Below are 24632 nucleotides of genomic sequence, written 5' to 3' on the forward strand. Positions count from 1 at the left end.
AACACTCCTTATTGGTGTGTACTGTGGTTTTTGCCTAAAACAATAGGTCCGCAGTGAAAACAGCTAGGTGTGCGCTTATATAAGTACATTTAAGCCCACAATAGTCGGACTTGCGAAAATTGTGGAAAATGTCCGAAGCTTCAAGAAGTTGTAATGACGATTTCTGAAAGTTGTCGAAGCAAAACAGGAATATATCTTGAGTCATGAGTTTGTAGCCGCGTTGCAGACGAAAAAAACCTAGGGTTTAGTTCGTCTGCAACGCAGGCTATGAGTTCGTGGCGTGGTGCGCAATCGGCTATACTGCCAACTCTTTAATTTTTGAGAACAAATGAGTGAGATTTTTGAGTACGGAATTCCAAAGATGTTTCTGTCGGTAAGCGATGTGGAGATGATGACGAAGATGTCCAAAGCTTTCCGAATTCAGAGTACCCGAAATGCCGAAGATGTTTTCGAAGTTTTTCGAATACAGCTCGTAGCTCAGTTGGTTAGAGCGCCCACCGGTTTTGGAGGCGGTGGCGGGGTTTTTTCCCCCCGGAAAAAAAATTCTGGGACGTTTGGTATACGATGTACGGACGCTGCCGATGATGTTCGAAGCTTTTCGAATTCAGAGTATCGGAAATGCCGAAGATGTTTCCGAAGTTTTTCGAATATATTCTGAGACGTTCGGTATATGTACGAGCGCTGCCGAAGATGTCGGAAGTTTTTCGAATTCGGATTACTGGAAATTCCGAAGATGTTTCCGAAATTTTTCGAATATATTCTGAGACGTTCAGTATACGATGTACAGACGCTGCCGAAGATGTGCGAAGTTTTTCGAATTCAGATTACTGGGAATTCCGAAGATGTTTTCGAGTTTTTCGAATATATCCTGAGACGTTCGGTATACGATGTACGAGCGCTGCCGAATATGTCCGAAGCTTTCCGAAGATTGCTTTGGCAACGATGAGTAAAACAAAAGCGGATAAATGTGTGGCCATTCCCAAAATGCGTCTGGACTCGGTTTGGATCGAGGATTCGATCATTTATAAATTTTTTTCTCGTTATTAAATCGAATAAACAAACATGCTGCTCGGAGCTAATGGTTCGGATTTGTGAAATAAGCATTGGAAGTTGGCTTGTGCAAGTGTGATAGACGTTTTTAATCAGCAAATGTGAGACTATGTGAACGATTTCTTCAGAAAAGTAAGATTTATATTTATCATAGCAAGTGAGCTAAGCCGAAATGGACCGTATCCTTGAAAGTAAAAATCCTATTTATCTACCTAAATAAATGTATTATTTGTACACCATGAATTTCTTCCTTTTCAACGTCATGGTGGTTTATTTAGTTATTACAGTTCATGGCAAACAGCAACAACAACAGCGGCTGCAAACTATATAATGAATAACAATACAACTATAAAACTGAAAAAACGAAAATATAAAATAAAGGATACCAGCTTCCTGAACCATGTCTGAAAAAAGAAAAACAAGAAAAGAAACAAAGAAGAAAACAAAAAGAAAGAAGAAAGCAAAAGCAACAACAACAGCGGCAGCAAACTCTATAATAAATAACAATACAACAATAAAACTATAAAAACGAAATTATGAAATAAAGGATACCAACTTCCTGAACCAGATCTGAAAAAAGAAAAACAAGAAAAGAAACAAAGAAGAAAACAAAAGCATGTTCGAGCACGCAGTTTTAATACCGATTTGACACACTAAGTTGGAAGGCGAGAATCGTAACCACTATACCACATAGACCTACATTATCATACATAGTGATACATGTCCTTTCAGAGTGTTACATGAGCATTATTAATACGCTAGTTACATAGCCATACATTGTGATAAATAGCCCTACATAACGTTACAGAGTGATACATGACCATACATAGACCTAAAGAATGATACATGACCTTACAAAGTCTTACGTGAACATTATTAATACGCTAGTTACATAGCCATACATTGTAATAAATAGCCCTACATAACCTTACAGAGTAATACATGACCATACATAGACCTACAGAGTGATACATGACCTTACAGAGTCTTACATGAGCATTATTAATACCCTAGTTACATAGCCATACATTGTTATAAATAGCCCTACATACCGTAATGATTCGATTTAGCGCCCTCCTTTCAATAAGCGCCCCCTTCCGAATAAACGCCCTCTTCGAATGTGTTTTTGTAAATAAGCGCCCCTATTCCAATAAGCGCCCCCATTCTAATTAGCGCCCCCGTTCTTATAAGCACCCCTATTCTAAAAAGTGCCCCATGTGATAACTGCCCATACTGAATCATTGACGTCAACTAAATGAACTCCTGGCCGTTCGCCTTACAGTTCAGTATATATTTACTGCTAAAATGAACAATTATTTTAAAAGTAACTGAACTTTAAACAATTTCTAACTGTTACAGTTTCTTTTAGATCATTTGTTGTTTCCAAGAAATTAAATAAGCGCCCTGTCCCGAATAAGCGCCCTGTCTCGAATAAGCGCCCTCCCTCGAGGTGTCAAAAGTAAATAAGCGCCCCGGGCGCTAAATCGAATCATTACGGTAACCTTACAGAGTAATACATGAACATTATTAATTAATACGCTAGTTACATAGCCATACATTGTCATAAATACCTTATATAAACCTTATTGATACATGACCATTATTTAGATACAGTTCTAGATTTTTATTTAACCCTCATACTTTACCATAAATAACACTCTGGCGGGCAGCCACGGTCTTCCTTTTGTCTAATGTGATTTAAAGCTAACAAGTTAGTAGACTTAACAATTATTCCACAAGCGCACATATTGGATATGAGATGGCCGGCTATGATCATCTCGTATCCAACAAGTGTGATTGGAATAATTGTTTTATTAAACCGTAGATACTAATTAATATGAATAAAGCAATCAAATCCATTGTGGCTTTTTATCTCATATGGTAGAGCAGTGGGTTAGAATCCCACATCAGCCACAATTTTTTTTCAGTGGTCAGGATCTACATTGTAATTTAGTTTAGAATGATCTTCAGGCACATCAATGAGTGAATCAACTGGGAATCACTCACTCGCTGTTCCCATCATGGCTCTGTAGCTCAGATGGTAGAGCAGTGAACATGTAACCCGATAGTTGTGGGTTTGAATCCCAACCTTGCTCTCGCACACTAGAAAGACAACCCGTTCTCGAAAGAACAAATTGTAAACAAATTGATCAGCTCTCTGCATCTACATATGTTATTCAGTCATCTCTAGTATTTTATATTCTAATGTTGATACTTCAGGCAAACTGACATAAATGACAGTTCATTCTCTGACCAAATGGACACAGGCACACGCTCAGGTTCTTGCACTTGCACTGGCATGGAAGCATCACACAATGGCAGTCATTCTGGCACCGGCTCTGTGCCATGGGGTCAGACGGAAGAAACAAAATGCCGCAATTTCTTTTTGGAGAGGAAGCCACATCAGCCGTAGCTGGTTTTCATGCGGGTCCTCTGTCCAGATCGAATTGAAATTTGAAAATGTTGTCTTTTTATCTGCAGAGACGAAAAACGGGATGTAACTGAAAAACCCTCGGAGCAAGGCGAGAGCCAATAGCAAACTCAGCCACATTTCTTAGCCATTTATATTCATACTTTACCTGATATGGGGGCAGCCACAGTCTTTTTCCTGTCTAAAGTGATTCATAACTAACAAGTTAGTAGACTTAACAATTATTCCACAAACGCGCAAACTGTTGAATATGAGATGACCGGCTATGGTCGTTTCATAGCCAACAAATTACAACAAGCGTGAGTGGAATAATTGTTTTATTTATTATAAACAATTATTTTATAGCTATGCAATTCCTCTTTTTCGTATTGTATTGTTGAGTTTAGAATTCATCCACAGGCCTATTAATGAGTAAAACAACTTGGAATCACTCACGCGCTGTTCCCATCATGGCTTCGAAGCTCAGATGGTAGAGCAGTAGACCTGAGCCCCTATTTTGTTATAGTGCTTTGGATTTACAGTGTATTTTAGTTAGAATAATCGATAATCCTCAGGCACATAAATGAGTAAATCAACTAGGATTCACTCACGCGCTGTTCCCATCATGGCTCTGTAGCTCAGATGATAGAGAAGTGAACCTGTAACCCGAATGATGTGGTTTTAAATCCCACCTAAGCCCCTGTTTTGTTTTATTTGGAAGAATTTCTATTGTATCTTAGTTAAGAATAATCCTCAGGCACATAAATGAATGAATCAACTGAGATTCACTCATGCGCTGTTCCCATCATAGCTCGGTGGCTCAGATGGTAGAGCAGTGGACCTGTAACAAGGAGGTTATGAGTTTGAATCCCACTGAAGCCCCTGTTTTGTTTTAGTGGTCAGAATTTTTAGTGTATCAATAGTTCAGAATAGTCCTTAGGCACATAACTGAGTGGATCAACTGGGAACCACTCACGCGCTGTTCCCATCATGGCTCAGAAGCTCAGATGGTAGAGCAGTGGACCTGTAACCCGAAGGTTGTGGGTTTGAATCCCACCCGTTCCTTAACACTAGGAAATACAACCCGCTCTCGTAAACCCTAGATCATTTTTTTTAACATTTTGTTGCAGAAGATGTAATCCCCGCTTGAATACAGGCAGTCCTCTGGGGGTTAGAGCCGGTCGAATCCTGCGGGAAGTACTACCTGCTGGTAGGAGACCCACCCTACTCAACATTCAGAACTCATGGGCAGTCCTGATTTGACTCGTATGGTACTCGTGATACCTACGAGCAATATATGAAAAATAGGTTAACCAATGGGTACCAGACAGATACATAATACCGAGTCCGTGCCGACTGTACCGTTCCTCGGGAGCGTGCAAGTAGACAAGCACCAAGTGGAACGCGCGAAACCCTCCACCCAGCTTGGGATCACGTAAATTTCGGGAATGATCTAGGAGTTTACGGGAAACGAGTTGTTACCTGAGTAACAGAAAATACATCCAGTATCCCGACCTGGAAGAACAAAGAAAACACAATTAGCATTGAAGAGAGCGGCTCGCTATCAGATTTTAAGACTTGTATAAAGACATACCTTTTTAACAAATTTTATAATTAGACTTTTGGTTAGTCAGTTAGTAAATTATATAGTTTAGCTATCTCCGATAGTTAGTGACTTAGTTAAATAGTTAAGTTAATCAGTTAATGAGTTAGTTTTCGTTTAAAGGTTTTAATGATTCTTAGTTTTATTTTCATCTTTACAGCTTAGCTATTTTATTTGTTAGTAATTTTTTATCACTGATCGATGTTAATTGTTTATGTAAATTTTATTTTTTAATAACATTCTACTGTAAAGCGCCATGAGCCATGGATATGGCGCTATATAAATCCATTATTATTATTATTATTATTATTATTATTATTATTATTATTATTATTATTATTATTATTATTATTATTATTATTATTATTATTACGTACTATTATTATTATTATTATTATTATTATTTATCAATGGATCCAATTTGTTTTGATGTAATAACATATTTTTAAGGACATTTAACGTCAATTTACAACTTTTACTGAAAGCAAATCCATGGCTTTTTGGTGATTATATGAAAGAAGAGTTCTAAATCATTAATTTACCTCCAATAGGGCGGGCATTTTGCAGTGATTTCCTTTCCTGTCTTATCCGTGACCACGCTTGAACTTGGTGACTGTATCCAAAGACCTTCTGAAAAAAAAAAATGTCTACTGTCCACCAAAAATTGCTGGCTACCAATAGAGTGGTAAAGTGCTGACGTCACGGTTCCATGGTAACCAATTTCTTGGTTCTAAACAAACCTTCCTCGGTTCGATTACAGTGTAAGATGGCGTTACTTTCGATAGCTTCCCTTGTTTCTTTTTTCGCGGGAGAGCAGAAATCTATAGATAGAGGTGAAAACCATTGCAGATCCAGTCATGTAGAGAGCTTTGCGTAACTTCCTGGTGTTTTGAAAGGAGAAGTTCATGCAAGCATGAAGAAAACAATCTACAAGGTCACGGTATGTCAAGCCGAACTACGACGCCATATTTTTATAAGTTTGAGTTGACCATATTCTTTGCATTTGTTCGTTCAAGTATCTTAATGATGCAGTTTTCTGATCACGTTGATACTAAATTCCCATGCAACACAGTCATTGCAATCCTTACGTTCTTTTAGGTATTTTTAGACGAAGAATTGAAGATCCGCTCGACCGAGTGCGAATGCCCTCGGGGCGAATACAAGTGCAGTCACGCAGCAGCGTTGTTTATCTACGGAATACACAATCCTAGTCGAACAGACGTCTAGTGTAGCTGGAGGAAAAGAAAAACTGTACAGAGGACCGAGGCTGTAAACGAAATGTTTCCTCCTCCGAAGAAATACGCTGCCTTATCACGAAATCCAATTGCGGAAGATCGAGCTTCTTTATACAAAGAGCTTTGTGACTATGGGAAGTTTACCGGATTGTGTTGGTTAATGAGTCCGGAGAAACCTCCTGTTACCTTACCAGTAAGAACAGTAGAAGACATAATTTTATCTGAACAATTTGTTTTACAACTTGGTGACGATCAGCTAACTTATTTTATGAACAAATTTCTACCTAAAGAAAGATAAAGATGGAAATATTGTCCTCAAAAAAGACCATGCCTACTGGCATCAAGCACAGGGAGAGATGTATTTCTCTAAGAGAGATCTGTGTTACTTTGTAGTATGGACCACTAAAGATACTGTAGTAATTAAGATTACTAAAGACAATTCATGGGGAGAGAATCTAAACATTTTAAAACGATTTTTTTTTTGCTCATATTTTTCCCAAGATAATTGAGGGTGAGCTGTAATGATTTTAATTTGTCTGGATAAGATCATCAAAATTATCCGGTGGATCTTAAATTATTAGAAGTTTGATTGAATTACCTGTTCAAGTTTTCTCCGTATGTTCCATTTCAATTTGTAAAATAAAAAATATTTTCTACAATAATTTATTTATTTTAATGTCTTAGTTATAGATATTCTTCATAGCTTATATGTTCAAAATTTCTAAAGAACGACAGAGATACAAGTAATGGCATAATAAGTAAATAATCTGTAAGAGTTAAAGACTGAGGCTTTTGCTCTGAGGTTTAAAATGACATTTATTATTCTCCATATACAACTTAAAATCAAAGTTTTCATACATGCTAAAATAATATCAAAGGCCTTAAGGAAGAGATACTCCCACACTAGAAAAATGAGGTAAGACTCCCTGGAAACAAAAAAAGAACAAAACAAATCTTTCCTTACTTGTTAGTAAACATGCACATATGTGGCAGTTTTAATTGTATCTCCACTGAGAGAGAAAAGTTGTATAAATATTTATGTGACACTAAATTCCCAGATAATTTTTTTCAACAAATAGTAAATCACTCATTTCATTCAATGAAACCATGGCAATTCCCCCCACAACTTAATAAAATTTAAACAGGCCCCATACACTGACAGGTAGATATCTATTCGAATTCTGTACCCTCACAACCCTCTTTTATTAGTGGAAATTGTAAGTTCACCAATGAAGTAATAACCTGAAACAGTTTGTCTGCATGACTCCTTAGCCAGGATGGAATAAAAGTAAGAATTTTAAAGTCTTTGATCCTGGCATTTGCTCTTTCTACATGGATTCTGCATTTGGCAATAGACTTGGTAGCTTTTACTTCACTTGAGGTAAATTTCCCATTATTCAGGAATGGTGGAATGTTCACTGCTACACCATCTGGTACAATATCTTGAATAAGAAAACCCTTGTCTGCTATAACTAAATCCCCAGTTACAAACTGCTTTAAAATTCCAGAATGTTCTACAATGAATTTGTCTGACACTGACCCTGGGAACAATTTACTTACATAAGTAATCACTCCATTAGGAGCTACACCCACTATGGCCTTAAAAGAATTCATGCCCCTGTATGTGGAATAGGTGGCATTCTGAAGGCTCATGAACCCTGGTGTGGCAATTTCAACATCTGTGCAATCAATGATAACCCTACAGTTACCAAATAAAGAAAATGAAGACGGAGCACAAGACTTATTCTTGTCCCTGGAAGGCATACTGCTCATTAAATCCTCAAAAAACAAACTGTGCAAAACATGAACAAAAGTCAAAACAATGTTTGTTACAGTTGTAACACAACAGCCAAATAATTGTGCCAAGTGAAGGTTGGTATAGTTTTGTCTTAATTTCATAAGTGTGATAAATACCTGATCTTCCAACTTTATAGAATCGACTCTCCACCCATAATAATAGTTAATATTGTCTTTAAATTTAGAAATGTAATTGACAACAATTTGGAAGACGTCCTTAGTTGGGAGTCCAGTTTCCATTCTTAAGACTTCACAATCCATGGCGGCAACAGAATATCTTGTTCTTTGGTAGACTTGTTGCTCCTTAAGTTCTCTTAGTTCCTTCTTTAAACAGTCTAATTCGGCTTCTAGAATTGTCTGGCTGGCAGAAGCAACTTTTTCTTCGTCAGTTCTCGAGTCCGTTGACTCTTCAAGTTGGAGTTCTGATTCTGTGTTACTAGTACTCGTCACTGTGCGCTTTCTTTTCTTTCTTGGAGAAGTCGGTGTAAATATTTTGTTTACGTTCCAGGCAAACAATTCTGGTCCACGATTTTTGTCTCCATCACGGAAATGACAGCTACATACTCTTGAGTAGGAATTGGGATCGCGATCACCTCTCCTGAAAGGCAAGTTCGGTGATTAATGGAATGCTATTCGGTAACAATCACACGCGTAATTCCTGTTGATGCATCTAATTTAAACAAAATCGCCTACAAGATGCCGTGTTAAACGTACCTGATGCGGTCCTTCCAGCGTTTATATTGTTTCTCATCCTTGGGAAAACGAAAAAACTGACAGGTATGGCTTTCCGACTGATGATTGCAGTCGGGGACAAAACACTGCACCATAGTTGATGATGTCGGGCGACGAACGTCACCGAAAAACAACGTTTAAATACAATCCAGTTCTTCGTCAAGTTGTCAAATCAAAGAAGTTAACGTTTTCAAATTATAGACGAATGTTTTGAGCTAAATAGTAGCACTGAGCGCGACTAAGACCACAGCAAATGTGCTTCGATGCGGTTCGAGCTCTCTTTGTTATGGTTCGTTCTTACATTGTTTAGAACCACAGAATTTGTTACCATGGAACCGTGACGTCACACTTTACCACTCTATAAGGAATGGTGTATGAAAGACTCGATTTTTTGAAAATGCCACGCCACATGCAGCCTTTAAAGTTCTGAAGTAAAGACAATTGGCATTTAAATTAGTGAATCGCAAATGAAAACGATCTTAAAGGGACTATGTCACGGGGATTTCGCAAATTTTTGGTCTAAACTGTTCTGAAATTAGTGGTAGCAACTTAACCCTAAATAAACTTTTTCTTCTTTGAACATCTAAAGGAATATATAACCTTAATTTGTGGATAGAAATCAAGCTGCAGCTACAAATATCGATATTTCGAAGACACACGTGTTCCCAATTAGAAGTGGGGCCATGGGTGTTTCCCCTCGGCTCTTTTTAATAGACACGTTAATAAATTTTTGATTGATTGATTGATTGATTGTTTGATTGATTGATTGATTGATTGATTGGTTGATTGATTGATTGATTGATTGATTGATTGATTGATTGATTGATTGATTGATATAGGCCTTCATGCCGTCACTTGTCACAATTATTCTTTCATAATAAGTAGAATACTAAATATTAATACAAGGCAAAGTGCGCGACTAACCCATCTATGTACCAGGATACGCAAAGTATGTAGTCTTCCATCAAAATAAAGTGTTTTTTTTTTCAAATACCAATTACATTATTGCCGTTTGAGTATTGATCTCTGACTTAAAAAAGATTGGTTTTTGGTACCCCTTTGTATTACTGAGTGAATTAGTTAGCTAAATTTTTACTTTTTCCACTTTTTAGAATTTCTTAGTTTGTATTTAATTCGACGACTCCACCAGCCATGCTATGCTGCAAACTGTTATCGTGGTTAAATAAAGGTATTCATTCATTACTGTAGAGTTTTTTTTTAGCACTACCGAGTTATAGTTTATACGTAAAAATGTTTAGAAATAGCTCTGTTCTAAAGTTTCAAAATAAAATTTAATCTATTTGGTGATTATATGAGAGAAGAGTTCTAAGTCATTGATTTACCTCCATATAAAGGTAGGCATTTCCCATTCATTTCCTTTCCTGTCTTGTCTGTGGCCACACTTGAACTTGGTGACTGTATCCAAAGACCTTCTGTAAAAAAAATAAGAAAAATGTCTATTGTCCACCAAAAATTGTCGGCTACCAATAAGGAATGGTGCAGTTCAGTAGCTGAAATGCTGACGACTCTTCGAACCACACGAGTAAATGACGCCCTAAAAGTAGAAAGAGCGGGTTTTTGTATGCGCTTAGAATTCTACAAAGAGAACATTTTGAAATACAATTGACTATAAAAATGAGCGAAATACTAGAATGATAACGGTTGCAGTTTCGAGTTTAAATACAAAGGAACTAGGTGACAGTAATTCGCGGTCATTCTGAGCGTTCAAAGTGTCAGAAAAAATCCTATTTTGAAGTCTCAAACAAAATATAATCTATCTTGTGAATATATAAGACAAGACTTAAATTCAGCTCTTAAGTTACCTCTATGAGGCGGGCATTCAATTTTTCATTGCCTTTCCTGTCTTGTCTGTGGCCACACACTTGAACTTGGTGATTGTATCCAAAGATCTTCTGAAGAAATAACATAAATGTATTATATATTGTTCTTTGAATTTTGTCGGCTTCCACTTAGGAATAATGCAGTTCAGTAGCCGAAATGCTGACGATTCTGAAAACTACACGAGTAAATGACGCCCTGGGCTAAAAGGATAGAAAGATCGCCGGGTTTTTGCTGGCGCTTTGAATTACTTGTAGAGCCCTAGTTACCATTCTTAGATTAGTTTTACCGAGTTTTTGTTTAGACACGTAAAAATTTTCAGAAGTAGCTATATAGTCTTGTTCTATAGCCTCAAATAAGATTTAAGTTACCTCTTTAAGGCGGGCATTCAGTTTTTCATTGCCTTTCTTGTCTTGTCTGTAGCCACTGACCTACTTGAACTCGGTGGCTTTATCCAAAGAGTCCCCAAAAGATCTTCTAAGAAAAAAAGAAAAATGTATATTATACACCAGAGTTTGACGGCCACCACTTAGGGATGCTGCCGTCCAGTAGCTAAAATGCTGACGATTCTGAGAACCACACGAGTAAATGTCGCCCTAACGGGTAGAAAGATCGGGTTTTTGCTTGGCAATAGAATTAAAATAGGATAATATTTTGAAATGCAATTGACTATGAAAATAGACAAAATCAGCGAAATCAAACTACGACGTTTATATGCCATTTTGATCCATTTTTCTATAGCCTCAAATAAGATTTAAGTTACCTCTGTTAGGCGTGACTTCAGTTTTTCATTGCGCCCGGCTTTCTTGTCTTGCTGCATACTTGAACTTGGTGAGAATTCAAAGAGTCCCTAAAAGATCTTCTAAAAATAATAAAAGAAGCTTAAGAAATGTATATTATCCACCGAAGTTTAACGACTACCACTTAGGTATGGCGCATTTGATCAGTAGCTAAAAAGCTGAGAATTCTGAAACCCACATGCATAAACTATGCCCTAAAGGGTGGAATTTCAAAAGATAGGGTATTTGCTTATGCTTAGCCGGAGAACATTTTAAAATATAATAGACTATGAAAATGTGCGAAATAAAACTACAACGTTTCGAAGTCATCTAGCTTCATCCTGAATCAATACAAATCACGAAGAAAGATAACGGTTGCAGTTTCGAGTTTAAATACAAAGGAACTAGGTGACAGTAATTCGCGGTCATTAGCGTTCAAAGTGTCAGTAAAAATCCTATTTTGAAGTCTCAAATAAAATAATCTATCTGTTGATTCTATAAGAGAAGACAGTTCTAAATTCAGTTCTTAATCTACCTCTATAAGGCGGGCATTCAGTTTTTCATCGCCTTTCCTGTCTTGTCTGTGGCCACATACTTGGTCTACTTGAACTTGGTGACTGTTTCCAAAGATCTTCTGAAAAAAATAAAAGAAATCTATGTTGTCCTTCGAAGTTTTACGGCTACCAGTTAGGAATATATAGTGCAGTTCAGTAGCTAAAATGCTGACGGTTTTGAGAACCACATGTGCAGATTACGCCGTTAAAGGAACGTTCTCTCACCTGCCAAGCAAAGTTTCAGTTTCATGCCAAAGTGGACAACTTTTGCTAAATGTCAGCAAAACTCGCTGTATCCCTTAAAAGCGGATTTGTTTACCTGAGGTTGGCGGAAGATCGGTACTGAATGTAACGCGAAGTAGATCTAACTTCTTCCACAAGTTTCAGTTGGAGCAAACTAAAAGTCGGTTGCGAAATTTGAAATCGCAAGTGTGCTAAGGTGCGCATGGATAAATAATAATTACAATCCTGAACGTGCAAATTTCTCACGTGCAGCAAGACGTTACTGCAAAATGCGCGCATTGGCGCATGATTCGACGTAACAAGTAAAGTGTTATTTCAGGTACACTTCACGGAGTAAATATTTTCATTTCCCGGGCATGTACTCGTAAAGGCGTAGCCATGTTTCATCTCTCTATTGTCTTGAATTGTCTCTCACTGCAATAAGAATGCAGAGGCATGCCGGCCTAAATGAAGCTAGTTTCGCTATTTTTTTTTTCATCTGAGGGTGTAAACTTTTGGGGAATAAAGTCTTTTTTATAAAATCCAAAGACTAATCTTTTTTTTTTTAAAAAAACTTAATTTTGAAAAACTTAGGCTGTAAAAAGGGAAGGAAAATAGATTATAGAATAAGACCCCCGAAAAAATTATATTCCTGTGGGTATCTTTCTCATAAAGAAATGTTTTTTAAAACTAACAAATTAAGTATAAAAAATAAATGGACTTAGCGGTTAACAGTATGAGCCAAATCTTTCCAATATCAGCAGTACGTATAAAAATGTTCTGCGCGCGCGATAACTCATGTTCGCCTCCATGGTAGGAAAGATCGGCAATAGGAAATTTCTTACACGGTTTCTGTTAGGGAACGTCGGGCCAAGTTTCGTGGGAAACCGTCAAAATACGCTTCTTAGGTTCCGCAAAGCTTACTGGCCATTACCAAGTCTACGAAGCCGATAGAAATAGAGATGACTCCTGCTGGGTCCGCTCGCCCTCTCTGGGCCGGAAAACATTTCGCGAGAACTCGTCGCGCGCGAGATGGCAAAAAAAGTCTCCCATGCAGATAAAAACAGAGCCATCAAGAAGAAGCAAAAGTGGGAACAGAGCTCTCCGAAAACACGTTTCTCGGGCAGGTTATTTAAGGAACCTTGTAACCCTAAGGAAAAAGTTAGGAACGGAAGGAAAATTGCTGAAGGACCTAATTAGTGAGATTAGATAGACCATTGGACAGATTATACTTAAACTGAACAGACTTCAGTTTTCCCTTTTTGATTGCTTTTTTACGGGGTAATCCTCGATAAGACACGCGGAACTTCGTTTAGCCAAGTTATTAGCCGGTATGGAATTTTCTAGGGTCAGAAATCTCTCTCACAACGGGGGATCTTAATTAAGACCGCGCAAGGTGAAACGCTCTCGTATTTTCTCACGCTACTTTCCCTGATGACCAGAAGTAAAGAGCCTAGGTAAATGATCCTATTAATTAAACAATTTTTGCTTTAATTTGCTCATTTCTAAACACAGACGTTATTATGTTTGCTCTGTCAGTCAAGTCATCCTGGTTTCTAGTTTCCCACGTACTTTCCTTTGCGCGCCCAGTTTCTTTTTTCTTCTCATTCCTTTCCCTTGCTCTAAAGTTACACTTTACTTTTGTTTGAGCTGTTTATGAAATTAAAAGCACTATTTTTTCTTTGTCCCACGCTCGTGTCATGCTGAACATTTCATCTTCATTATTTATCACCAAGCTTAAAATTTTACCATCTTTATTCTTTACTACACAGACACCTAATGATTTCGACATTGCTGATCACCACGAGTCTTTCGCAACTCATTTGGTTTAGAGCGCCCAACCGGTATCTGGGAAGCCAGGCATGGGTTCGATTCCCATCGGGGACTAAGAATTTTTCTTTGTCCAACGTTCGTGTCATGTTAAGACCATCTTCATTATTTACTGCACACTTAATGATTTCGAAATTTCTGATCCCAGCAGTATGCAAGACGGGTGTCACATATCAACCTAGTAAATGCTCCAGCTCACCATGAGTCTCTCGTGGCTCAGTTGGTTAGAGCGCCCAACCGGTATCTGGGAAGCCATGGGTTCGATTCCCGTCGAGCACCCAGAATTTTTCTTTGTCATGCTCGCGTCATGTCAGGACGATCTTTATTATTTACTAGACACTTGTTGATTTCGAAATTGCTGATCTCAGCAGTATGCAGGACGCGTGTCTCATATCAAGCTAGTAAATGGCCCAGTTCACCACGAGTATCTCGTAGCTCAGTTAGTTAGAGCGCCCAACCGGTATTTGGGAGGCCATGGGTTCACTCGTGTCATGTTGAACACCATGATTGTGAACACTTCATCTTCATAACACTTTATCACTGAGCTTAAAATTTACCATCTTTATTTTTTACTTACCTGCATACTGCTAGGATCAGCAATGGCATCGCTGATCCTAGCAGTATGCAGGACGCGTGTCACATATCAACCTGTAAATGGCCCAGCTCACCACGAGTCTCTCATAGCTCAGTTGGTTAGAGCGCCCAACCGGTTACTGGGAGGACGGGGACTCAGATATTTTCTTTGTCCCACGCTCGTCTCATGTCAGGAACATCTTTATTATTTACTGCACACTTGATTATTTCGTCATTCAGTGATCCCAGCAGTATGCAGGACGCATGTCAGATATCAACCAGGAGCCCATTATGTATCAACGTTGTAAACGGCCCAGCTCACCACGAGTCTCTCGTAGCTCAGCTGGTTTATAGCCCCCAACCGGTATCTGAGAGGCCATGGACTCGATTCCCGTCGGGGACTCAGATTTTTTCTTTGTCCCATGCTCGTGTCCTGACAGGACACTCTTTATTATTTACAACACACTTGATGATTTCGACATTGCTGATCCCAGCACTATGCAGGACAGGACGCGTGTCACATATCAACCTAGTAAATGACCCAACACACCACGAGTCCCGCGTAGCTCAGTTGGTTAGAGCGCCCTACTGAGGTCCCTACTGGTATCTGGGAGGTCATGGGTTCGATTCCCGTTGGGGACTCAGAATTCTTCTTTGTCCCACGCTCTTGTCATGTTGAACACTTCATCTTCATTATTTATTTCCGAACTTAAAATTTACCATCTTTATAGTTTACAACACACTTGATGATTTCGACATTGCTGATCCCAGCAGTATCTCAGCAGTATGCAGGACGATGTCACATATCAACCTAGTAAATGGCCCAGCTCACCACGAGTCTCTCGTAGCTCAGTTGGTTAGAGCGCCCAACCTGTATCTGGGAGGCAATGGGTTCGATTCCCGTCGAGGACTCAGATTTTTTCTCTTTGTCCCAAGCTCGTGTCATGTCAGGAACATCTTTCTTATTTACTACACACTTGATTATTTCGACATTGCTGATCCAAACAGTATGCAGGACGCGTGTCACATATCAACCTAGTAAATGGCCCAGCTCACCACGAGTCTCTCGTAGCTCAGTTGGTTAGAACCCCCAACCGGTATTTGGGAGGCCATGGGTTCGATTCCCGTCGGGGACTCAGATGTTTTCTTTGTCCTACGCTCTTGTCATGTTGAACACTTCATCTTCATAACACTTTATCACTGAGCTTAAAATTAACCATCTTTATTTTTTACTTACACAATTGATGATTTCGACATTGCTGATACTAGCAGTATGCAGGACGCGTGCGGGGGGTGGGGGGGGGGGGGGGTTACTCCCATAAATTTCGGATAGGGGTGTGCCGCCAAGGTTCTTAAACCCTGACCCTATTTAAGGATAAAGAAAGCGAAAATTGATACCCTTTTTACCGAATGGTAATGAGGTGTAGTGATCATTCTCGAAGTGATCGGTGACGTGTTTCCGTCATTCGTTCACTCCATTCTGATATTAAACCGCAATTTAACGGTGAACGTGCTGACACAAAGGTTCTTTAAAATGCCATTCAGCACATGTCAATTAAAAACAAATTATCCTGCAACCTCGTTTCCAGGGTCTCTCTCTTTCAGGGAACAAGGTTGAATTTTCACAAAACAAATCGAAAGAAGATTAATTACACTTATCCTATGGTGATAAAAGAGAATAGAATTCGCTCTACGAAGCCGTAGAGCATACGCTATCAATGACCCATTCTCGTAAGAAAACATTCAAACGCAAATGAAGTGAGATTGTGACATTACTGATAGCAGCTGTAAGCTACATGCAGTTACCCTTACCATGTGACGCGTTTAAGTAAACACAACATTCATGCTGCACGATTTTGTTTCACGTCACATTATCTTCGTGTCACGTCACCCGTTTTTCATCTTTTTGAGTCGTGCAGAAATGCGCATCTCTCTCAAGTTTTATTCGCTGCTCAAAATAACGCTATACGTACTGACAGAAAAGTAAACATATTCACAAAACAAATTTACCTAATGCTAAAAAGGATCAAAGGTTACCCTTAAATATTTTTGTGATGAAATAAAATTCGCCTTACGAAGCCTTAGAGCACGATCCATCAATGACACAATTCCCATGGAAAAATAAAACATTCAAAGGCACATTATTGAACGCTTATTTGAAGAAAAAAACCTATCAATGACCCATTCACGCAAGAAAACATTGAAAGGCAAATAAAGTGAAATTGTGACATTACTGATAGCAGCTATTAGTTACATGTAGTTACGGTTAAAAAATTATTACGCTCGCCATGTGACGTGTTTTAGTTAACACCACATCCACAGAACGTTTTTGTTTCGCGTCACGTCACCTCGTGTCACGTCGTCTGTTTTTCATCTTTTTGAGTCGAGCAGAAACACGAAGTGCTCGGGCGTATCTTTCTCTAAAATTTTATCCGCTGCTCAAAAATAACGCTATACGTGCTGACAGAAAAGTGAAGATATTCACAAAACAAATTTACTTTATAATGCTAAAAAAGATCAAAGGTAATACACTAACCGGTAAATATTTTTGTGGTGAAAACTGAATAGCAGGGTCGTAACCAGGTATATTTTTTCATCGCTGATCCCAAATTTTAGCTCTAAATTGTGATTCCTGATCCCCAAAATGTGGCAACATTTGATCCCTGATTCCATTCTGATCCCATCTGATTGGCCGATCCGGATCCCATGACTTTTGACCCGGGATTCCGGGTCTATGATCCCGATCCCGAGGCTGTGATCCTGATCCCAAGGCTGTGATCCCTGATCCCATATACCTGGTTTCGACCCTGGAATAGCGCTACGACACCTGAGAGCACGAACCATCAATGACGCAACTCATGATGCGAAGGTCGGCACTTCATCGAATTACCAAATTACCATGAGGTTGCTCGAAGAGCCTTTGATTATTGACATGTGCTGAATGGCGTTTTGAAGAACCTTTCTGCCTGCACGTTCACCGTTAAATGCATGAATTAATTGCGGTTTAATATCAGAGTCGACTGTTCGAGTGAGTGAGTGAGGGAAACACGTGACTTCGCGATTGATCCCTACAACCTCATTTAATACCATGACCGGGTAATCAAAAGCCCTCTGGGCTTAGTGTCTCGTGTCACTTTTCAGAGTTTATTTATAAAAGAGATCGCTTTTCATGTATATTTATTGCTTGCAAAGATATCGAAAATTGAAAAGCGTGTATCTAACATAAAAAATAAAATTCAAAGTACACTTCAGCATCTGGCCGTTCAACGGCGTTGAACAGTTCACTAAGCATTCATACTACTGTATACTTATACTATGACTTCCATGTGCTTTCTTCACGCTATATCAAGTATTGCTTAGGGTGTTTATTCGTGACCGCTTAGCCTGTTGTGTGATAATGACTTGCGAGTGGTGATGGTATTGTTAATTCTTATAACCTCTTCTCCTGATTTAGTATTGATATTGTGAGGAGAAATTTGATTTTGGTCACTCTTGAGCCGGTCTCAATGTTTTTGTAACGCCAAAGCTACAATGCAGTGGCTGAAGAACGTGTAAATTACAGTCATTTCCTTCGCTATTTTCGGCCGGCCCGCGCTTAGTCTCTGGCCTTCTGCTTTTCAGATCTAAAAGAACTCATCAATATAATTTCTCTCTTTCGGTTAGTACATTGTATTATGCGTTTCTAATAACCTGGTGTATTTCATTCTTCTTCTACGCGTTTTCTGCTTGAGTTACAATTAATTTTCGTTGATTTTCAGTACAATCTTGTCGCAAAGGTTAGAATGTTATTTTAAGAACGTAAAACTTATCTGTATTTTTCTTGATAACTGCTGGCTGCAGCTAAAATATATCCAAAATTGAAAAGCGTGCAGCTATTTAAAGAAAAAAATGCGTCACATGTACGCGTATTCCTCTTTAGAGCTTCTGATTCATCCACTGAAAAGGCTGTTGTTGTCGTCTGTAAAGTTGTGTTATATTGTAGCGTGGAATTCACAGCACTGATATATGAAGCTACATGTAGACTAGTGCCTATTGACTCAGGTCAATCTTCGGGTCAAAAAAATACAAAACAATGTATGTTTTGCGCTTTAGATTGACATTTCTGCTCTTCAATCCTAAGAAAACTCATCAAATATCATTTCCCTCTCGACTCCAGACTGGCAGAGTTCTTTTATTGAAATGTGGGAAAAAGTATGGAACAGCACAACGCAAGATTTGAACGATCGGCTGAAATGTTCCGTGACGCCAGAGCAGGCAAATGGAACAAACAAACGCCACAGTTGACATTTTTAAAGATTTGGCATCAAAATAATTGTCTTTATTTAATCGTTTATCTTCTGTTATTAAATCGTTGTTATTCGTGCCACAAAGGTCACCCCTTTAAATACAAATGTTGTGCAAAACTCACGTAGCAATCATAGTCTTTTTTAGGATGTTCGTTTTTTGTTCAACCTTTTTCAACGCAATTTTCCAACGAACTTTCAACGTGCCAAATGCTCGTTCCACTACAGATCGTAGCGCACCGAACTTTAGGTTGTAAACTTTCTCTCCTCCTGAGTTAGCCTGCGAGCAGGCTCCCGATGATGTTTTCGGCGAGCGGAGCGAGCCGAGTTATGTGTCGGGTCGGGACTCAAAATCGGGGGAGCCTGCGGACAAAGCTTTTTTTCCGCCGTTCCGTGCACGAGATTCTAGTGCAACATCTGATTGGTCGAATCACTGACTGTTGACAGGTCTTATCAACATATCTCAATTTGCCGACACCGTAAATATATACGGACGCGATGGAATGCGGCTTATTATGAAGTGAAAACATGGCGTCTTTGCGAATTACGAACGATCTCTTTGAACGTGCGTTGGACGATTCTTTAAAAGATTTCGTCCACATACGACAGATTAAAGAGGAACAGAAACGTTGCTTACGATCACTGGCCGAGAAAAAAGATGTCTTTGGAATCCTTCCCACTGGATTTGGGAAAAGTTTGATTTTTCAAATTCTTCCACGTGTACTAAAAGTGTTGTGGAGTTTAGATAAAACGTCAGTTTTGGTCGTAACGCCTTTAGTTTCTATCATGAAAGATCAGGTCGAAGAAATGAGGCGACTTGGATTAAAGGCATTCGCCATTGGTTTATGCGATGAAGAAATGGAACGAGAATTGCGAGCTACCGCAGACGTCGATATTATTTATGGAAGCCCAGAGAGTTTGTGTTCTCCAGTTTGGGCGAAAGAGCTGAAAGATGGCCAATGGTAAATAAAGGTGACGGGCCTACACGACTCCTACGTTCGTGACATTTGTAAACTTTGCCGTTTTATGTTGAGTTCGGTCTTTCGACCTTGTTTGCTTCTGACTTCTTTCTGAGGGTACTGTTATTATTTGGAGGCTTTATGTATTGAATAGAGCCGTAAGATTGTGGCCATTTAAGTGTCTAGAGGTCATTAGTCCGCGCGCATTAGTCCGCATTTCAGATCTTGTCCTTCCAGGGCGAACATTTTGAGAGCCTAAAGCATATCTTGCAAATATTATTGAGCCAAAACAAACTGAACTAGCACAACATGTGGCACAGATTTAGAGGTGTCATTCAACTTTACAAACGGAAACCACGCAGCGCGGACTAATGACCTCTAGACACTTAAATGGCCACAATCTTACGGCTCTATTCAATACATAAAGCCTCCAAATAATAACAGTACCCTCAGAAATAAGTCAGAAGCAAACAAGGTCGAAAGACCGAACTCAACATAAAACGGCAAAGTTTACAAATGTCACGAACGTAGGAGTCGTGTAGGCCCGTCACCTTTATTTACCATAGTCCGTAAAAGCTAGTGTCCTGCGCGAAGTTTTAATAGCGGAAACACTATCTCTATTTCGCTTTGCCGAAGGTGTAACACCGGCCGGCGAACGAAACTCCACCGATCGTTTTGTACTCGTTGTATTTCTTTCGGGAGATCCGCTAGCGATTGATGAGTCAGGCGAAGGGTCTTTCACACTTAAAGACGGTTCACTGCATCGGCTTGTGAAGACGGAAACTGAATGAGAGAGGCGAACAGCTTGTCGAGCACACGGCATGCAACAAAGAACTGAAAACCCCTCTTTCTTTTCTACTTGTAATCCAAGGATTTCCAAGGCCTCTGCCACGACGACGCTATCGTGTCCGGGGACAACAAGAAGAATATTTTTAGAAACATCGAAAACCGGCACAGAATTTACCCTTTTTGAACTGCTCAAAGACTTTTTACAAAAGCGGCAATGAGGATCGCTCCGATCCATATTGGAGAAAAGCGCGGTTTTTTCCCGCGAGCTGTCATTTTCAAGTACGCTCTAATTACATTCCAATGCATCTAGGCGGAGAAGGTGGAGTTGATGACACGTTGTCGACAGATTAGTGACAGATGATGACAGGTTTATAAAAAGGGGCGGAATGGCCGCCTCCATGCTTTGTCAACAGGCTCTCTCTCCCAGCCCCCCCTCCGCTCTTCCTTTTTTCTTTTTTTCGCCCCCTCCCCGACCGGAGAGCCTGTTCACAGGCTACTCCTGAGTCAGGCGTCCTCTGTCCGGGTAGGGTTTCACTAGCCAGTTTGTTAGCGGAGCGGCACTGTTGTCAGCTAAAAAGGGCCTTATTTCTGTTCCATTTATATTGCCTGTTGGACCACTAAGAATTTGTATAAAGAAACATTATCTGTTCTTTGATATGAAATTCCGGCGGCCTCAGATCAGAAAGCAAATGTTGACATGGCGGGAAAATTTCGCGGCCTCACAAAGCAAATGTTGACATGGCGGGAAAAATGTTGACATGGCGGGAAAATTCGGCGGCCTCAGAAAGCAAACACGCATGGAATACACCATTTCCCCTTGTAGAATTATCTCGTGTCGTCATGACAACGTCATGATGACACGAGACAAAAAGGACCCACCCTCACCTTGAGTCCCCCTTTTAAGACCCTATTTGTGTTGTTATCTGCGGTTAAATTAACATTGCAAATCCAAAGCTGAAATCCTGCACGTTCGTACGGGTCCTGGAAAACCTGGATAGTCCTGGAATTTTATTGTGGCATTTCCAGGACTGGAGAGTCCTGGAAAAAGACAACTGGTCCTGGAAAGCTCTGGAAATCTGTTAATCTCAAGTAACAACTGAATTCTCAGAACTAACATTACTATACAAGAAAGTTACAGATGGTAAGTAGAAAAAATATGGGATCTTGGGAGTGAAAGGGTAAATGACAATTTTGTGAAAAATCAAAATGAGTCCTTGAAAAGTCCTGGAAAATTGTTTATGAAAAAGGGTACAGACCCTGTTCCTGGGTCAGGTCAGAAAATTGCATATTTTGGTTAGAAATTATGTAAGGGTTTCAAGAAGTGTGCGGCACACCCCCGCCCAACTTTTCAGAGAGTACCCCCTGCAAAAAACAAGCATCCCATCCAGGAGGAGTAGAAATACTACTTGTTGCTTCATGCTACAGAAACAGAGAAAGCTCACAACTGATAAGGTAGCAGGCATGCAACATGGAGATACACAGAGCTTGTCAACCGCCACCAGAGGAGGTGGATGGGTCACAAAAGGTACCGGTACTCAATAACTGTCATTTGTGGAGAACAGGATGATCGATTACAAGGAAATGCGAAGAAATATCATTTTCCACAATTATGCAAATAAGTAAATGGTTTGAACTAAAAAAAAAAAGAAATGAAAATGAAATGCCTCTTCCTTTTTATCAGCCCTTCTGAAAAGAGTTTCTTCTGACAGTATAATTTTGAACTCTTCTGGGCACGAAATAAAAGATTGCTGTTGTTGTTGAATTATCATCTACAGTGAAATAAAAACCACTCAACTAGTCAATCAAAAGTAGCATATTCTTTACTCGCTGTAATCATAATAATTGTAACAGAAAAAATTTCCATTTTTACTTGCCAAGGATATCATGTCCTCCTAGGTAACAATAAATCTTTTAAGGATCAACATGTAATCCAACCTCTACCACTACTGAACAATAATTATTTTTACATTGATTTTATACTGTCTCTTGTTAATGACACAGTTTTCTTAATGTTTATAAAATAGATAATTATCTGCAAGATTCTTAGGACTAAACTACGTGATTTTTTTATGATATTCTGGCTATATCTTCACAAATAAAACAACAGCAACAATCCATGATAAACCCTTCTGTTGCAAAAAACAAACAAACGATCAAGAAGCGAGGGCACTTTAAACTACTGGCCATTTTTTGCTTGCCAAAGTAGTAAGACTTTTTGAAAAAATTCTATCATAGTGTTTGGAGATTTCAAACACAACCACCTTTCAACAACCCAGCAAGCAGAGTCCTGTTTGATCTCCTTAGCAAAATCTCTGCAAAGATCAAGCAAGACTCTACACACAAGTACTCAAAGGGTATCCTCCATAGACAACATGCAAAGTCTAAATTAATGTGAAGAAACCAGCTCACTGAATTACAATTAATGGACACCCACGAGGCAGAGCCGAGTACCCATTTTATGGCAGTGGCTGTATTATATAAACTATTTAAGGTAGGGATCTCTTTCCCCAGCAGAGGCTGCCGTTACTGTCGCATCCTAAATCTATTGAGTCACTCGCGCCCTTGCATTCTATGATTGCCTCAGGAACGTCCACGGAGAGAGGAGGAGAGAGGGTATAGATTAAACAAATTCTGGCTACTCTACGACCAAGTGAACTTTCCATATTATAGAAGTGTTGTTTCACTGTACAGCCTGAAACTGTGGGTAGCTACATGGGTGATGTTTACATACGGTACTAGTACTAGTGGGGCATATTTTCAAGAAGATAAGTCACTCGTCTCCACGCAGCATGCTCGCAGGAATGTCACTTAGATTTGAAACTAGAAATTTCTTTGCTATGCTAGTATAGGCGGGTACTAGTGAAGAGAAAGGGCTTCCAAACCTACCAATTTCCCATTCACCAGCCTTCATAGGTGGTGAAATTCATGCAACAAACGGGTATTTTACCCAGCTCACCAAATCACTTACCAGTAGTACACTGTAATCTACATCCCGAGTACCACATACAATAATAACACATGGCCTAAATTCACACTATGATTTCATACATTTTCCCAGCATTAACTTAAGTCACTTAATAGTCGGTTCGTTAAAAGTTATTTGTATCATTATCTCTCCTAGAGCGATCTTGTGCAGTAAACACAAGAGACTCGAAAACTCTTGAATCCATACAATGTAAAAATGTCCTCCTTCTCTGTCCCTCTACAACTCTTCTGCCATAGGAGGAGAAAAGGTCTTATGTGAATGCACGGTCGAGTTATTCCTTTAGTTGTTGACGTCCAAACATGTCTGAACATCACTTTCGTTTTCCAAATTCACCAAAAACGATTCGTGTTTGGGTAGCCATACTCTTTGCCATATGCTGAAGCAAACAAATTTCTTGTCTCCTTTCGTCAGTGGCGAGCGGTCAGCTTCTGGAATACAGTCAAAATCAATCGGTCTGCTAGGGGCGCTATCCTCAGGTACGATTTCCATCGCAACACGGTACAAAGCACCCTGTACAGGTTGTGACGAAGCCTGTACACAGATCGGCTTGTACAAAACATGGGAAGAATCTTGTTTTTGTAGTCTCTCCAAAACAATTCCTATTCCCTTCTTGATAACCTCCATATTCTCCTTGTCTTTCTTCAAATCCAGGCGCGATATTCCTCCAGTCAGCATCGCAATGCATTGCGTGAAAAACAACATGGAAAGAACCGTCGAAAGGACCACAACAACCTTCGCCATTTTTGTTCGTTGCGTTTCTGCGCGCGAAAGGACGTCTGGGTAAAACGTGACGTTTCAAGGGCAGCGGAAACAAGAGATAATTTAGTGTCACTTACATGAGTCAGGTTATCAAAGCTACAATCAAAGTGCCGTTTGAGCTATCTCGCGTAAGGCGGGGGTAGGGATAGTTCAGTGTCGGCCAGGGGGGTACGTGGTATACCAGTATATCTGAAAAGCATGTACCCACTATACCCAAAATTTCCCCTCAAAA

The 24632-nt window shown here is 39.5% G+C and overlaps 2 protein-coding genes, 1 non-coding gene and 1 pseudogene across 3 annotated transcripts; 3 read left to right on the top strand and 1 right to left on the bottom strand.

Moving 5' to 3' along the window:
- Positions 1 to 5743: 5743 nt before the first annotated feature.
- LOC144659456 (uncharacterized) lies at positions 5744 to 6763 on the top strand (annotated as a pseudogene).
- Positions 6764 to 7062: 299 nt separating this feature from the next.
- Positions 7063 to 8936, bottom strand: LOC144659452 (uncharacterized). Its single transcript, XM_078519898.1, has 2 exons — positions 8810 to 8936; positions 7063 to 8693 (listed from the first exon to the last, which is right to left on the bottom strand). Exons 1-2 carry the CDS (start codon positions 8920 to 8922, stop codon positions 7469 to 7471), a joined length of 1338 nt encoding a protein of 445 aa, XP_078376024.1. The 5' UTR covers positions 8923 to 8936; the 3' UTR covers positions 7063 to 7468.
- A 6243-nt stretch (positions 8937 to 15179) lies between these two features.
- Positions 15180 to 15266, top strand: Trnal-gag (transfer RNA leucine (anticodon GAG)). The gene is given in 2 exon segments: positions 15180 to 15218; positions 15232 to 15266. It is a non-coding gene; the product is annotated as a tRNA-Leu (tRNA).
- Positions 15267 to 19405: 4139 nt separating this feature from the next.
- On the top strand, positions 19406 to 19921 carry LOC144661595 (putative ATP-dependent DNA helicase RecS). Its single transcript, XM_078522400.1, has one exon. The coding sequence runs from the start codon at positions 19436 to 19438 to the stop codon at positions 19871 to 19873; it is 438 nt and encodes a 145-aa protein (XP_078378526.1). The 5' UTR covers positions 19406 to 19435; the 3' UTR covers positions 19874 to 19921.
- Positions 19922 to 24632: the final 4711 nt, after the last annotated feature.

This window comes from Oculina patagonica, chromosome 7 (genome assembly GCF_052425735.1).
Source record: "Oculina patagonica isolate OP01 chromosome 7, crgOcupat, whole genome shotgun sequence".
Taxonomy (NCBI): Eukaryota; Metazoa; Cnidaria; class Anthozoa; order Scleractinia; family Oculinidae; genus Oculina; species Oculina patagonica.

Bases quoted from the DNA above. Each gene is read 5' to 3' on its own strand.
- LOC144661595 (XM_078522400.1), top strand. From the start codon at position 19,436: ATGGCGTCTTTGCGAATTACGAACGATCTCTTTGAACGTGCGTTGGAC.
- LOC144659452 (XM_078519898.1), bottom strand. From the start codon at position 8,922: ATGGTGCAGTGTTTTGTCCCCGACTGCAATCATCAGTCGGAAAGCCAT. The intron at 8,694-8,809 runs GTACGTTTAACA...CTTGCCTTTCAG, and splicing joins CGCTGGAAGGACCGCATCAG to GAGAGGTGATCGCGATCCCA.